General features: G+C 40.1%; 1 protein-coding gene across 2 annotated transcripts in view; it reads left to right on the forward strand.

The window, feature by feature from the left end:
* XPO6 (exportin 6) overlaps positions 1-9,898 on the forward strand; it is a 127,026-nt gene extending 117,128 nt beyond the window's left edge. For both annotated transcript variants that reach the window (XM_036737805.1, XM_036737806.1), the window contains 6 exons: positions 981-1,095; positions 1,285-1,456; positions 3,017-3,178; positions 4,812-4,910; positions 5,114-5,344; positions 9,129-9,898. In XM_036737805.1, coding sequence (XP_036593700.1) covers positions 981-1,095; positions 1,285-1,456; positions 3,017-3,178; positions 4,812-4,910; positions 5,114-5,344; positions 9,129-9,230 — 881 coding nt within the window. In that variant the 3' untranslated portion in view covers positions 9,231-9,898. The remainder of the gene's footprint in view (positions 1-980; positions 1,096-1,284; positions 1,457-3,016; positions 3,179-4,811; positions 4,911-5,113; positions 5,345-9,128) is intronic.
* Positions 9,899-15,548: the final 5,650 nt, after the last annotated feature.

Below are 15,548 nucleotides of genomic sequence, written 5' to 3' on the forward strand. Positions count from 1 at the left end.
TTATTTAAGTGGAATGAGAATCAACATGGAAAATGATTATTTTCTGTTTGGTGAATTTGGTTCAGAGAGTATAAAATCTAACAAGGCAGATTGGTCATGTTCCATAGTAATGAGTCAGATGGGGACTTTTCTTTTTCCATGACCCACTGTCACCTTCAGTTTTCTTCAGTCCTTAGTGTCTCTAATATGGGAGATTGAGGTAGATGAGAGTAATTTGAATCCATTGTGAGAGGAAAACTGCTTTATACAATTTGACAGTCTTCAAAATGATGTTCAGCAAGTATCTTTTTAGTCCTACTGGCAGAAAGTATGCCAGCCATGTGGACTTAGTTTGCATGTTACGTGAAAACAATTCAGGAATATCTCAGCAAATATTTGTTGATGGTCTCTTATATGCAAAGAGTTTGTTATCTGGGCAAAAACGTATCGAAGAAGGCAATTTCTCATCAGGAAATGGAGTGTAACTAGTATTTTCTGTAATTCATTTCTGTAATTCATCTTTTTTTTTTTAAATTCAGTCGCTATAATATGAATCGTGCATTCAGTTAGCTTCTTACCCCTAAACTCAGAGATTTTTGACCATTGATGGAAATCGGTAAAGCCCTCTCATATATTAACACAAATGCTCATTTCTCTCAGTATGAGTACATCGTGGTCTACATTGGAAACCATATAATCTTATTTATCGACTAGGAAATTTGTTGGGCATCCAGAGGAACTTCGTTTCCTACAAAGAATGTTCAGGCAGAGATTTGACCATTCCAGAGTTATTTCCTCAGCAGCCCTTAATCTTTCTTCCCATCCCAGTGTTTCTTATAGTAGCATCATTGGATATATCTCTCAGCATAAGGAGTTCAAGCAAAATGGCCATAGAGTTTAGAATTGACCATAGAGTTTGTAGAACAGAGTTTATTGAGCTTAGGGCTTCATGTTTGCCACTTTTTTTCGTGCCTTTGATTGGTTTATTTTGTGTTTATTAGATGTTACTGACGAGATGCTGAGTTTCTTCCTTACCCTGTTTCAAGGCCTTAGAGTACAGATGGGTGTGCCTTTTACAGAACAGATCATACAGACCTTTTTAAACATGTTTACCAGGTAATTGCAGATATGTTAGTTATATACTTATGTGGCTGCTTCAAGCCCCATAAAAATGTTTGCATGATAAAAAGTAACTCAGTATATTAGAAGTTTTTAATTCTTCTGCTTGCTGCTTTGGTAATTGTATTGGCTTGTGCCATAAGAATTTCCTTTGTTTCATTGTCTTCCCTACCCACATTTCTTTAGAGAACAGTTAGCTGAAAGTATCCTTCATGAAGGGAGTACTGGCTGTCGGGTAGTTGAGAAATTTCTGAAGATCCTCCAGGTGGTAGTGCAAGAACCTGGCCAAGTGTTCAAGCCTTTCCTTCCAAGCATCATCTCATTGTGCATGGAGCAGGTGTGCCCCATCATAGCTGAGGTAAGGACCTGGGAGCAGATAGTCTAGGGGACCCCCTTGCTAGTAGTAGTGGTGGTGAGGAGACACCTTGTTTAAGTTTTTAGACCAAGTGCTTAAAGTTCTTTCTTCCTACCACCCCTTCTTCACATTTCTAGTGGTGAGAAACCTGTCTTGCAAGTTTCTCTAACTACTGGAAAGGATTCATTGGGAAATTAACAGTTGCAGAGTAATAAGTTCATTTTAACTTTTGTTAAAAAAAAAAGAATGGGTCAGTGGTAATTGTTGGGAAAGATTTTATTTTAATAACTTTTAGTTATTAACTTGTGCTACCTCTACTCTTTTGCTGGCTTAAGTTTTGGAGGCACCTATTGTGTTTCCGTCTTTTATGCACACGTCTGTAATCGTATCCTTCCTTGAGATAGAGTTAAGTATGTTAAAGCCAATATGGTCTTAGAATTCCTGGCCTCTGCCCTGTGATTTAGTTGAGCCTTAGTAGATTAATGTGAATCCCTCAGAGACCTACTCTCAAGATAAAATATTCCATTATCTTGAGATACTGCATTATGAGTGATGAGATAATATGGACTCAAGGTGAGGGTAGGGGTAGGACAGCTTATTGAGAAAGTAATGTGAATGTATGTGTGTATTTAAGTGCTAGATACTCTGGACGTGGTAGTTATGCTGTGTCCCTGTATGAGAGAGCATGTTCTACCTTGAGTGCCTTAAGTTGAAGTATAGTAGGAGCTGGAGATTAACTTGTGCTTGTTATAACACCTGTCTTATATCTGGACCTTTCCTTTTTACCCCTGTGTAACAGTAAGGCAATTAACACAACATCAGCGATAATGGTGAATATGCCTATGTAGTTCTGTATCGCAAAGTATGAGAGTCTCTCCATAAAGAAGGTAAAAGAAGTATATTCCATAAGGCCAAAAAGCTTTCTTAGGTAGGTATTCGTGTTCTAGAGAAGAGAAAAGAGACAGCAGCATTTAGTAAGAGTGTTAAATGCAATTTGGCTGGTTTTGAAGCAGAAAAATCAATAAATAGCTCTCATTTCTCTCTCCATTCAGAAACCCTCTTGAGTGAGTAGCATTGTAGGATAGTGGAGTTAGAAGTTGTACCCTTGAGCCTCAGCTCCCTCTTTGATTTTCTCTAGTTCCTTGGGCAAATCACCTAACCTGTCCAGACTTTCATGTCCTCATTTGTAAATTTTTATTTTATAAAAATAAGTTTTATAAGTTTACCAACCTCACAGGGCTTTCATGAGAAAGGCACTTTGTAAAATGCTATAGGAACATGACCGATTATTAATTCTAGGTTGAGGTTGCTGCCATCTCCTTCAAAAGGAAGATTCTGAACTGGCTCTCAAAACCTAGCCCAGATTTGACCTACGATTAAGCCAAAGCATTGCTAATTGATTTCAGCTGAGGATTCAAGTGGAGGTTTTTTTTTCCTTTTGCTGCACACGAAACATATCTCTTAGATGCTGTGATCTTACTGTAACCAGACAACTCAGCAGCCTTTGATATGAATAGTTTCCCTCCTAGCCAGAGATTTTAAGGGCATTTCTGTGTTTCCCAGCGTCCCTCTCCTGATGTGAAGGCCGAATTGTTTGAATTACTTTTCCGGATTCTCCATCACAACTGGAGGTATTTCTTCAAGTCCAGTGTCCTGGCCAGTGTCCATAGAGGAGTTGCAGAAGAGCAGATGGAAAATGAAGTACAATTCAGTGCCATCATGCAGGTAATTTGAAAACCCTTGCAATTGATCTCTTCAGCATAGAGCAAGAGTCAGAAAGTATTCAACAGAGTTGAAACCTGTGGACCCTTTCTCAGAATAATGTTTCAAAGTTAATAAAATAGATGGGGTTGTGAAGAAAACCAGTTATACTGAAATAGTTATCAAAATATTTTTAAAAATTAGTTCATGGACCGCAGGTGAATAACCCCTGGTCTGACAGCTACTTTGTAGTGTGACCCAGTAGCATGAGCCTAATTTAATTTTTGTTGGTTTTGTTGATATTTTTATTGATATCTGAAAATAGAAAAATTAGTATTACCTCTAGTTTCTGCTGTGTGAGTTTAACTGATTTTATGCTGTGTTTTATAATTGAATCAGCTTTTCCTCTGAATTAGATTGAAGTTACAAGTTAACTTGTTACCATCCCCAAAAGATGTGTCATAAATCCTTTCCTGTCTTTTTGTAATTATCTCTTCCAAGGAGACAGCAAGTCTGGTACTAGCAAAGTTTACAAGATTTACTTAAAGTTCCTTTATTGTTTAATAAGTCTCTTTGCAACCTGCTCCCACCTCTTGCCACTCCTCTTCTCACAAGTATCTCCAGCCTCCTGGCCTATAGTTCATCTCTTTAATAAGATTCACAATATCCCATTCCCAGAGGCTTTACATAGTTCAAGGGTACAATGTGTTAAAGGTCCTAGGACAGGGCCACATGTGGCCCTCAAGTGTAGCCCGTTGACTGAATCCAAACTTCACAGAACAAATCCCCTTCATAAAAGGATTTGTTCTGTAAAAAACTTGGATTCAGTTAAAAGGCAGAACCCAAGAACCTAGAAGGCCACATATGGCCTCAAGGCCACAGGTTCCCCACCCCTGGAAGTCCCTGTATTGTCTTACTAAGATGAAGTCCCCGCATTAGCTTCCCTTTCCCATCAAAGAGTAACCCTTATTTCATCATCATTTTAGGGGGAGTCAAACTATCTCTACCATTTCCATAGCCAGGAAGTTATGAAGAATTATAAGTTGTGGTAGCCTAGCCTGATGAGGAGCTGTGAAGACTCTTCCTTACAGGGTAATGGTTGGGAGATACAGCACATAAAGCATACAATCCAAAGAGAGCTGTCTTCGTTGAGTAGAACATAAGGGTTTTAGCATAGGCATGCAGACTCAGGGGCTCCTCAAGGCATCAGGGGAAGCTAATTTATTTAAATAGACTAAGCGATCGAATCCCATTTTAACAAGTCCAGTTTAATTCATCAAGAAGTTATTAAGTCACTAATTTTTGCAAGGCTCTATGCTAGGTATACAGAGACAAAAAAGAAATAGTCCTTGTCCTCAAGTAGGTTATGCTCTACAAGGGAGATTTAACATAGATAAATTTTTTAAAAATGTTAATATGTTTGCCTGAAAGGGGGCAGTTTAATACCAAAATTAAGATGTGAGAAATACTGAGGAGAAATTGGAGCTGAGAGGATGGTGTGGAGTGGCCAGAAAGTTACAGTTACACAGGTAGATTTAACAAGAATGCTGTACTCTTCAGCTCTCTTGTGAGGTTTAAACAAACCCCTTCACAGGGGTTTCAGTCTGTTGTTGAGATGTTTGCTTCTGTTTCTATAAAAGTACATTTTATTTCCCAGGCTTTTGGACAATCTTTTCTCCAGCCTGATATCCACTTATTTAAACAAAATCTCTTCTACCTGGAGACACTGAACACCAAGCAGAAGTTGTATCATAAAGTAAGTTCTGCTCCTCCTCTAGAAATGCTTTCTTTGGGTTACATACAGCTGGGAGAGTTTGTTTTCTTAGATTAGTAATTTCCTGAGTACTTGACAAAGTGCTTGACATTTGCCTACCTGCTTGAGGGGGACTAAGAAGTAGAGGTTTCCTGGTGCTAACTGTGGCTATGTATATTGAAAACTGTCATCTTTTCTGCCTGCAGAAGATCTTTCGGACCACCATGCTGTTTCAGTTTGTGAATGTGCTGCTTCAAGTCCTGGTCCACAAGTCACATGACCTGCTGCAAGAAGAGATAGGGATTGCCATTTACAACATGGCTTCAGTTGACTTTGACAGCTTCTATGCAGCCTTCCTCCCAGAGTTTCTGGCTAGCTGTGATGGTGTGGATTCCAACCAGAAAAATGTTCTGGGGAGGAATTTCAAAATGGATCGGGTGAGAGGACAGAGAGGCCAGGCCACGGGGAAGGGCGGGTTTGGGCAACCTCATGGCCAGAGGCACCAGTTCATCAGAGGGAGGTGGTGTTACTCCAATTCCAGGGATGGTAAGGACCTGAATAGTTAAGCTTGTACTAACACTAAGCTTGCCAGTGATTCTGTAGTACCCGCTAGATTTTCTCAGTGTCTCATGTACTTAATTTGACTTTGCTCTTTCTCTTGTTTTGGCTTTGAGGAAGGAAGTGTTCTATGAAATTGATTAGTGTTTCTGCCCTAGTTCAACTAACCAATTTGGGATGTACATTAGGTAGGAAGCTCATTACCTAGGGGTGGTCACTTCCTGAACTTCCAGAATTCTTTGCTTGGAAGTGGCTTTGTTCTTAGCAGAACACACTGTGCTGGTGTTAGCACAGTGCCTGGCACATTGTAATTGCTGAATAAATGCTATCTTCATTTTTCTATCTAAACAACAAACATGTCTTATAGGACCAGTCTAAAAGCATTGCTGAAGCTAAAATGATCACCTAGCCTATATCTCCCAGAAACGATGTAGGTGTACATTTATTTATTCTGATAAAATTTGCATTACTTAATGTTACGATGTTTACTCCAGATCCTGTGGTCATCCAAACATATAAAAATTGAATACTTGATTAGCTGTATCTTTCTCCAGGTATTAAAAGTTAGCTGATTAGTCTCTTATCCTGGCTTTTGCTTAGGATTCTTTATCAGTCTTCCCAGTATTCTTCACAGTATTAACTAATGTAGCCATGCAGGTCAAAGAAGTATTTGCCTGCCTCCTTTGCCAGTTGCCTGACTGTTTCTGAACTGGAGCCATTGAAGAAAGAAGAGGAGGTCCAGGCAGGTGTCTTGTGCAGTTTCCTATAGCCCTTTCATTGTGACAGTAGCCAAAGGAAAGTTAGAGGTGGAAACAGATTGCAGTCCCCTGCTTGTTAGCAGCACAGGCTACATGTCAAGCTAACTGGGCCTTGGGCTGATGGACACACCAGCTAATTACATTCATTGTTATCCAGACTTCCAGCTTGTCTTCCTTGGCAAGACTGGTTTTAGTTATGTGATCATAATTATTGACCTCTTGTGGGAAAGCCTTTGTTGCTTCATTGCAGTCTGTTTTTTATCTCTCTTTCCCTATGTAATAAAGAAATAGAATTTCCTTTTTTCTTCTTAATGTCTGATAGATATGAAGAGTACATATTTATAGTACATAGGAAATTACAACAACCTCCTCCCATTTTTTTACCCTTTGGCTTTCTTTATTCCCACAGCTTTTTGAGGTTTCTCTGAGTTCTCTGGCTGTTTGGCTTACACTTTGCTCTTAAACTTGAGGTTTTTCTGTATTTCTTAGTTAAGTTTCTTCTCACTTTCCTTGAGTTTTATACGTATTTTCACATTTTTTTTGTTACCCCTTAGATCCTCTGTTCTTCTTTGTCATAGAGAACATGTGATCCATTCTGCTATTTCTTGCTGAGGCTTTTTAGAATTCACCCTACTGGCATTAATTTTCAGTGTTCTAGTTTCCCACTTTTTTTTTTTTTTTTTTTTTTTTGGTGAGAGAGGCATCAGACAGAAATACAAGACTTAGAAAAAAAGACTTCAAAGAGGTTTCCGCCCTGTTTAGGCATATATTGAAGTCAGTAGATGTCCTCTGAATACTTGATGGCAAAATCAATCATCAAAATGTGTTTCTTGCCTTAACGGGCCTAGGAAATGGCTGAGTGATAATCTTGCTACAAATGACATAAGGCTTCTCTAGTTATTGGAAAAAATTATAAGGGAAATTTTGACTGTTGGCTCTTCTTCCTTACTTTCCAACTGATTTCAGAAGTCTCGAAATGGTCATCAACATTCTGAGCTAGTTGGAGTCAGTAAAAAGATGCTTGATAGCCACTTGTGATTGTCAGCCAGCACAGGGGATGACATAGCTATTATTTTTGAGGAACAGTCAGTTTCCTCATTGAGATTCCTGTGGGCTACATCCTATGCATATCTCTGCTTAGTTGTCTTAATAGGCTTATAGTTAAGGAGATCTTATCTTTAATATTCAGGATCTGGCAGTTTTATAATAACAGCTCTGGACTGTTGCTAAAGCCTCTCTGTTGAGAATAGTCCTTAATTTTCATTATGATGCAAATGCCAGTCCACCACACCTGTTTCCTTTGGTTATCTTCTCTGTGGCTACTGGGCATAAGATCACAGATTTGGAGTTGGAAAGGGACCCAAGAGGCCGTCTATTTCAACACCCTCATTTTATAGATGAGGAGGCTAAGGTCCAGAGAAGTTAGTGAGTGACTTGCTCAGGGTCACACAGATGGTAAGTAGTAGAACTGGGATTCCTCTTACCTCCAAATTCTGTGTTCTTTGATTTGCACTACCTAGTTTGTCCTACTGAAGGTTCCCAGCTGTTCAAGGGAAGCCTCAGGTGAGAAGGAATCAGCAATGATAATAATAGACTCCTGGACTTCTCGCTATCAGGAATTTTCACCCAGCTCCCCAATTGAATTCAGGGCAGAGGAGTTTTTCCACATCTAGACAAGGACAATCAGTGGGGATCTAAGTCCCTACAAGTCAGGTGGTGTGGCAGTAATTCTTAGCTTGTGAGAATAAACTGGAGCTGTTAGGTGAAAATAAGGGAGAAAATCAGGGTGGAGTGTTGTCAGATACATTTGTTGAGCGAATGACGCTGAGATTTCCTGAAACCCCTGGGGTTTTCCCTTACAAAGTCTAAATTACATCAGCTGTTGATGATCACTTTCCAATGCTATTTTCTTTGTTTTTCTCTTTTAAATTCAATAAATTCCCGAGTCCTTTCTCTTGAGGATCAGTCAAGAAAGGAAATCACTAGCAATTGGTTCCTTCAGCTTTAACACTTAAGTGTAGTTTTCTAACCATGTTCTCTACCCAGTAGAAATGTCATAGAGGTAATTTTGCATGAGTTGAAAAGGTCGCACTAGATAACCTTCCACCTTTAGTTCTGTGACTCTTCCTTGTGTGATACGTTTTGTGCTCACACGCATGCATGCGTGTGTGCCTGCATCTGTTGTGTGTTTAATTTTTTGGTTGTCAATATTCTTCATTCTTCCATCTATATTGATAAAATTGACTTTAAAAAGCTTTGTCTATTATCTCAGGAAGGAGCCACTCATTAGCTCCATATTAGTTCTTTGGGAGGAACTAGTAGGGCAAGGCTATTGACTTTTTTTTAGTGAAGGGGGAGACTGAGGTAGGTGGGAAGACAGGTGTTTTTTTCAGGAAGGTTTTTTATTTTGGTAGTATTTTTGTGTAGCTGGTTTCTTCTGTGAAAGCAAACTGAACTAAGTTGTTAAAATTTCAAACTGGTACCCCATTTTACCTGAAGAGGCCTCACTCCCATTTTTCAACTCACTTTTCTTTTATAATGAGCATCTTGCATTTGGAGATGTTAATATTAAGAAACTTGTACTGATCCAACCAAAAATTATAGATTAAATTTCAGATTTAATATTTAATATCTATTGCATTTAGATGACTTAAGATATTTCATTTTTCACAGAAGGTGGACTGAGAACTGTAGACAAAGCTTTTAATCCCTCTTGATCCTAAATGTCTTTTAACAGATCTGGACCATTCCAAGACCACAGAGGGAACAGCAATGTGGGTATGGAGATTGACTGACACTAGGGAGGGAACCCTAGATAGATTTATAAACCAGGTCCTTTTTTGAGTCATGGGGCATATCCCTACAGGTGTCTTGGTTGCTACAGCTGTGTCTTTCTGTCTTTCAGGACCTGCCATCGTTCACCCAGAATGTGCACCGACTGGTAAATGACCTGCGCTACTACAGACTTTGTAATGACAGTTTGCCCCCTGGCACAGTGAAGCTATAGTGTCTGCACTGGACCTTCATTCTGTTTACTGTCCCAACAGATCTGTACTTCTGCCGCTGCTGCCACCACCACCTCCACCTCCCTTCTCTCAGACCTCTTCGGGGCACACCATGGACACATGTTGGTGAATTTGCACCCTGGGCTCCATCTACAACCTAACTTCCCATCCCCAACCCTTTGTTCCTGCCTCAGCCCCCGGTGACTCACCAGCACTGTCTTCAGGATGTGTCTTAGCACCAATTGTAGTTACCAGGGCATTTGGAGAGGACGGAGAGTCTTGTTGTCAGGTATTAGGGTCTTAGCACTTTCTGTGATGTCCGGAGATTTCAGTGGGTGGTCTGTGCAGATCATGTGTATATCAATCATGAGGCAGAAACGCCAAAGACAACTTAAGACATTTGTACCTTCGCATCATTCCACCTTCTTGCGCCCACTCCCTCCTCCCAAGGCTGTCGAAGGAGAAATGTGACATCAGAACTGTTCTGGCACTTCTGTCACTCCCTATTCTCTCCTGTCCCACCCTTCCTTTTCTCCCATCCCTTCCCCTTTACATCTCTGCTATTTGCAGAGATTAGAAAGACTTATGTTTTTGTTATTGTTTTCTCATCATTCCATTGTGATACTAAGATGCTTAATGGAAATAAAATGCTTATGTTGTTGTTTTAAAAGCTGACACAATTAGCTTCTCTTTCCACAAACGGTACCTAGCAGGGTTAGCATACTGAAAACCCTGGTAGGAGGCAGAAGATCTGGAAGCCCTTAAATTAACTCTCTTGAACCTCTAGTCTTTGCTAATGCAGGCTTGATATTCTGGGCAGTGTTCCTGAGTGGTTGGGGGTACACTGAGGAATGTACACAGGATCACATTAGGCCTCTATCTGTAGCTTGACTTGGTTTGGGCAAATGTCAGTCTGGCATGATAATGAGTTATTTTGTGGATAATAGATAGTCATAAGTGACTTCAAGACTAAACAGGAATATGGTGGGCAAATGAAGGTGGATGCTCCCCACTTCCTCTTGGGAATCAGTCCTGGCAACGCCAACCATATCTGGTTTTAGAGGCCCTTTAGCAACACAGCTGCTCCTGGAAAGGGTCCGTGGGGTGTGAGCGGCATAGTGGAAGAGAGCAGGGTCAGACTTGGGTCTTGAGTAGTATTCTGTGCTAGGCACTTTCCTCAGCTGTTCCAAATAGAGAAATCAAATATTTTCAGAATTGGAAGGGACTTGAGAAGACACCTAGTCCAGTCCGCACCTCCAGAAGGATTTCTTCTACAACATACCCAACAAACAGTCTTCGGTCTTTTTTTAAAGACCTTAAGCGATGAGCAATCCACTGATTCCTGGAACAGCCTGTTATGCTTTGCATCATTAAGAAATTTGTCAGGGCAGCTAGGTGGCTCATGAGTAGAGCACCGGACCTGGAGTCAGGAGGACCTGAGTTCAAATCCAGCCTCAGACACTTGACATACTAGCTCTGTGGCCTTGGGCAAGTCACTTAACCCTAATTGCCCTGCCTTCCCCCATCAAAAAAAGAAATTTTAAAAAAAATTTGTCTCCTGGCTTAAATTTACTACTTTGGCAACTTCTGCCCACCTCCCTTTTGCCTTCTTGGGACCAAGGAGAACATGTTTAAATACTTTTTCCAGGGGACAGTCTTTCAAACTCTTGAAGATTGCTATTGTGTCTCCCTACCCCACAGCCTTTTCTTCCTCATCTACGTTTATTTCATCTGAACTTCGTATGGCAAGAATTTGAGGCCCATAATTGTCTTGAGTGGTACTCTTCAAGTTATCATTGCCCTTCTTAAACTGTGGTACTCCTAAATGAACATCCAGTAGTATTCCTGGTCTGAGCAGTGCATATATGGGACAGTGGGATCATCCCTTACTGGACACTTATCTCTTCAGGCAGCCTAGATCATTAGATCTAGCATTAGATTTCTTGTGTACCAAGTTTATCTCACTAATGTGAAATACGTGAAAGTCTTTGAGGGCTCTTTACTTGGAACATGTGAAAAAACAGTAGCACAAAGATGAAGAAGCAAAGATAAAATGCCACGGTATAATTTTGTGTGTGTGTGTGTGTGTGTGTTTATTTCTCTCCTGATTTCCCTTAAAAAACAGTGGCTATTAAAAAAGAAACAAAAAAGATTTCTTGTCTACAATTTTCCACTTTTGACTCATATTGAGCTTGTAGGCTATTAAAACCCACATAGCATTTCCAGATGATCCGCTGTCTGGCCATGCTTCTTTAAACTCAAGTGTGAGACTTTCCATTTATCCTCATTAAATTTTATCATTTTCAATTTGACTTAATGTTTCACCTTTGGGGATTTAAAAAAAAACAAACAATTATCAGCCATTTTGTTAGGCCTCTCAGGTTTTTGTCATCTGCACATTTGATAAGCATGTTTTTTATGGTTCTTTCCCAAGTCATTGAGAAAAATCCTATGTAGTTTGGAGCTGCACTAAGATCACTGGGGCCCTCCATCTATAACTGTCCAAGATTACATGGAATTGTTAATAACTGTTCTTGGGTCTGGCTATTCAACCAGTTCCAGTTCCACCTAATTATAACAATCAGCCCACATATCTCTGTTTTTACTGAGAATAATGTTAAAGACCGTATCAAATGCTTTGCTAAAATTTAGACAAATTATATAGTATTTACCTGACTTACTACTAGTCTAGTGACCCTCTCAAAAAAGGAAATGAGTTAGACCAACATGAGCTGTTCTTGGCTGAAATCACACTGGCTCATTGTGAACCCCTGTCCTAGGTATTTACTAACTATCCTTTTAATGATAACCTAAGGATTTTTCTTGTTAGCAAAGTTGGTCTCACAGGCCTAGAATTTTCAGATTCCCTTCTCTCCCTTTCCTGTTGGTACTTCTCCAATTTTCTGTAACTTTTCAGAGGTCGCTAACAATGAATGGCTCAGTAATCACAACTGCCACTTCTTTGAGCCTTCTAAGATGTAGTTCATCTGGGCTGGGTGATTTGACTCAGAAGAAGCTGTTAGGCCTTTACTGTTGCCTTAACTTTTATGTTGGGGATCAGCTCCTATTAGCTGTTTCTGTTCTGTTCTTTGTAGACCAAAGATCTTTCTAATTGGCATAGAAAACAGATGCAAAATAGGATTTGTGCAGCTTCCTACCTCTTGTTTGTTCCATTACCCCATCCACACCTAGTAGCAGTTCTTTCTCCTTTTTGATCCTCCCCTTTTCCCCAACATTGCCCGGTTTGTTATCCTTAGCTTGTCCTGCTAGATTCAGTTCATTCTGGCATTTTTTGCTTGTTTTAAATTTTTATTGCTAGCTTTTATTTTTACAGCGCTTTTATTTTCCAGTATCGTCTCTCCCTCCCTCATCCCAGAGAACCATCCCTCATGATAAAGGGTAGGAAGGAAAGAGTTCAAGAAAACCAACCAAACATATTAACCAGTGAAGAGTTTCACAGCATAGGCCCCTAGCCGTGGTACATGAGGGAGAGAGGTGCATTCTTATTTGTTGTTTAAGTCCACATTTGGTCATTTTAATTACACAAGGTTCTTTTAATTTTTTCCTTCCTATTTATATGATTGTAGTCATTGTATGTATTGCTTTCTTGGTTCTCCACTTCAGTTTGTATTAGTTCAGTAATAGGTCATTATGTTCATGTACCACTGTTTAGCTATTTCATGGACATTGTCTTTTTTGCTTTAGCATTCTTTAGAAAGTTATGCCATTCTTTTGCCTTTATCCTTTGTTACCTGTCTTTTTAATCTTTAAGTTGGTGGGTGGGATAGACACTTGTGCAGCCACTTAAGTCTTCTTTTTTGGCCCCTTGTTGGAATTGTTTCTCTGTGTCTTCAGAGTTCCTTTAGGGCTTGTCAGCACAGCCCTCCTGGGCTGACTTCTCTATAGAATTTCAGAATATAGGATTCTCCCTAACTTTTTTCAGAAACCTTTGAAATTTCCTGTCTCAGTAATGTCAGTTTCATGTTGAACAGTTCCTGTCTTGTCTTCTGTATTACCAGATCTCCAGTGGAATGGACCCTTTTCTCAAGGTTTCCATTCATTATTCCTCCAGCAACCAGTTCCTTTCTTGCTTATAAGAGTAAAGTACTGAACAGAATTTGCCTTTCTTGGCTTCTCAGTCTTCTGAAGGTTGAAATTATCATTACGGAAAGTTATGAAATTATTAGTTGGTTCTGACAGAAAACCCCAGGCAGATGTCCAGGTAACTGAAGTGTCTCATTACTATCCTATCATACTTTTGTGCCAGACTTGAGATCTGCTGAACTCCACATTGATTTTCTCTTTCAAGGTGGTCTGTAATACACTTTGTGGCCAATATCAGTTCTTTCTCCCTGTTGATCTTGGTCCAAATGTTCACCATACTTCCGTCTTCTGGTTCCTGGATTTTCTGATAACATTTTTATAGACATTGCTGTTCCCTCTCACTTTAACAATCCTGTTTACTTTGAATAAGACATAGTTCAAAGCCATGTTCTAGTTATGTTTCAGTGATAGATCTAAGAGGTCAAATTTGATTGCTTTGTTCACCTTGCCTTGTTACTGTCTATACTATGTTTGTTTATTATGTATAATCATCTGAGGCCGTAGATTTTGTTAAATTCCTCTTCAAACTGACTCCTCTCTAGGATTTTGTCTCCTGTGAACCCCTGAGCATTTCTACTGCTAGTTCTACATTTAACTATTCTCCATGGTATCTAGTTTAGTAGGTATACACTGGCAGTTTTGCCTTCGGGCAAACGTGTTCTTACCAGTTTTTGTTAGATATGCTCTACTCTCGTCTAAGAGCCTGTTGTTCTCATATTTTAAGCTATGGTCCAGAAATCCAAATCCCATTCTTATATGCCATCTTTGTAAGCCAGCTGTGCACTTCCAAAATCTCCCTTTTATTTCTGAATCCCTTGTGCTTCCTTGGATAGTAGTGATAAAACAACACCTGTGCTAGTTGAGATTTTCATTTTCTTGCCAGTAACCACATGATCTTTAACAATGCTTTCTAGGTTACTTCTGGAAGTAGCGTATATTCCCAAGTGATTTACCAGAAGTAGTTTGAACAAGTCTTGGGAACAAATTCTCTGTCCCATCTGGGATGATAGCAGGGCTCTCTCATTATCAGGCCAGCAAATAACCTCCTCAGTGCCTGCTTAGCAAGCAGTCTACCCCACCAACATTATTTGTCCCCTCTTTTCTGACCCTTATAAGCAAAATGATCCTTCAGCTGACAGCACCTGTGGATTCACATCATCATGCAGGGCTTCTTAAACGCTTTCCAGTCTCGACCTCTTCAGCGCCTCTGAAACTGTGGGTTGCAACCCCACATGGGTAAGAAATGCTGTTAAGAGTATCAGCATCTGCTTCCTCCTCAGAGTGTCCGGGTTCTCTGGGAACATCCTCATGTTCATTTTTTATGTCTTAAGCGTTCACGGGTCCTTGCTCCTCTGTGTAATAGTCTCCCATCCTCCAACTTCCAGAGACAGGCGTTTGGGGTGGGGGTGGGGGAACAGAGAGAAGAGAGAGAGATGTACACACAGACAATAATATATGCATATATTTGTGTGTGTGTGTAAAAGGAAAATCTCATTTTCTTTTATTTCAAGCCCTTTATCTTCTCTTCTAGGAGGAAGGCCAACTTGCACTTTGAACATAGCAATCTAGGTAGAAATACAAACATTGCCAACTTTATGCATATTAGTGCAGAATCTCCCTTTCATACTTGTTGATTATGAGATCTGTAGGTTTGTAGTTTTTGTTGGTAGCAATGCTAGAGATGCTCTTTCTGTTGTGATTCTCAGTTGTAAAGAGCTGCAGAACCAAGAAGAGACTGGTCACTGATACTCTGGCATCTTCAATGTGGTGATGTATGCCTGTGGTTAAGAATTAACCTTCCCCAATACAAAGTGATGGCTTTGGGAAACCCACTTTCTAAGCCTTGGAGAAGTAATAGCTTAGAATGGTAGAATTTCATATGTGGAAGGGACTTCAGTTTTCTAGTCTAACCTCCCCCCCAACACAGGAATCTCCTCTCTTCTGTCCGTAACAGCCTCAGCTTGAACACCTGCAATGACTCTCATGAAGCTACGCATTGCATTTTTGGTGGGGAACAGTTCTTATTTAGTCCTTAAATTGAGCCCCAAAACAGCAGCTGCTGCCTCCAGTTGGTCCTGGTCCTGTCCTGCCTTCTGGAACCACACAAAGCAAGCACTCTTCCACATGACAGCCTTTCAGCCATTGAAGACAGCTTCATATCCCTGTTACTACTACTGGCCTTATTTTTTGTCTGTGAGGATTTGGCTTTGCTTATC

Source organism: Trichosurus vulpecula, chromosome 9 (assembly GCF_011100635.1).
Source record: "Trichosurus vulpecula isolate mTriVul1 chromosome 9, mTriVul1.pri, whole genome shotgun sequence".
Classification (NCBI taxonomy): Eukaryota; Metazoa; Chordata; class Mammalia; order Diprotodontia; family Phalangeridae; genus Trichosurus; species Trichosurus vulpecula.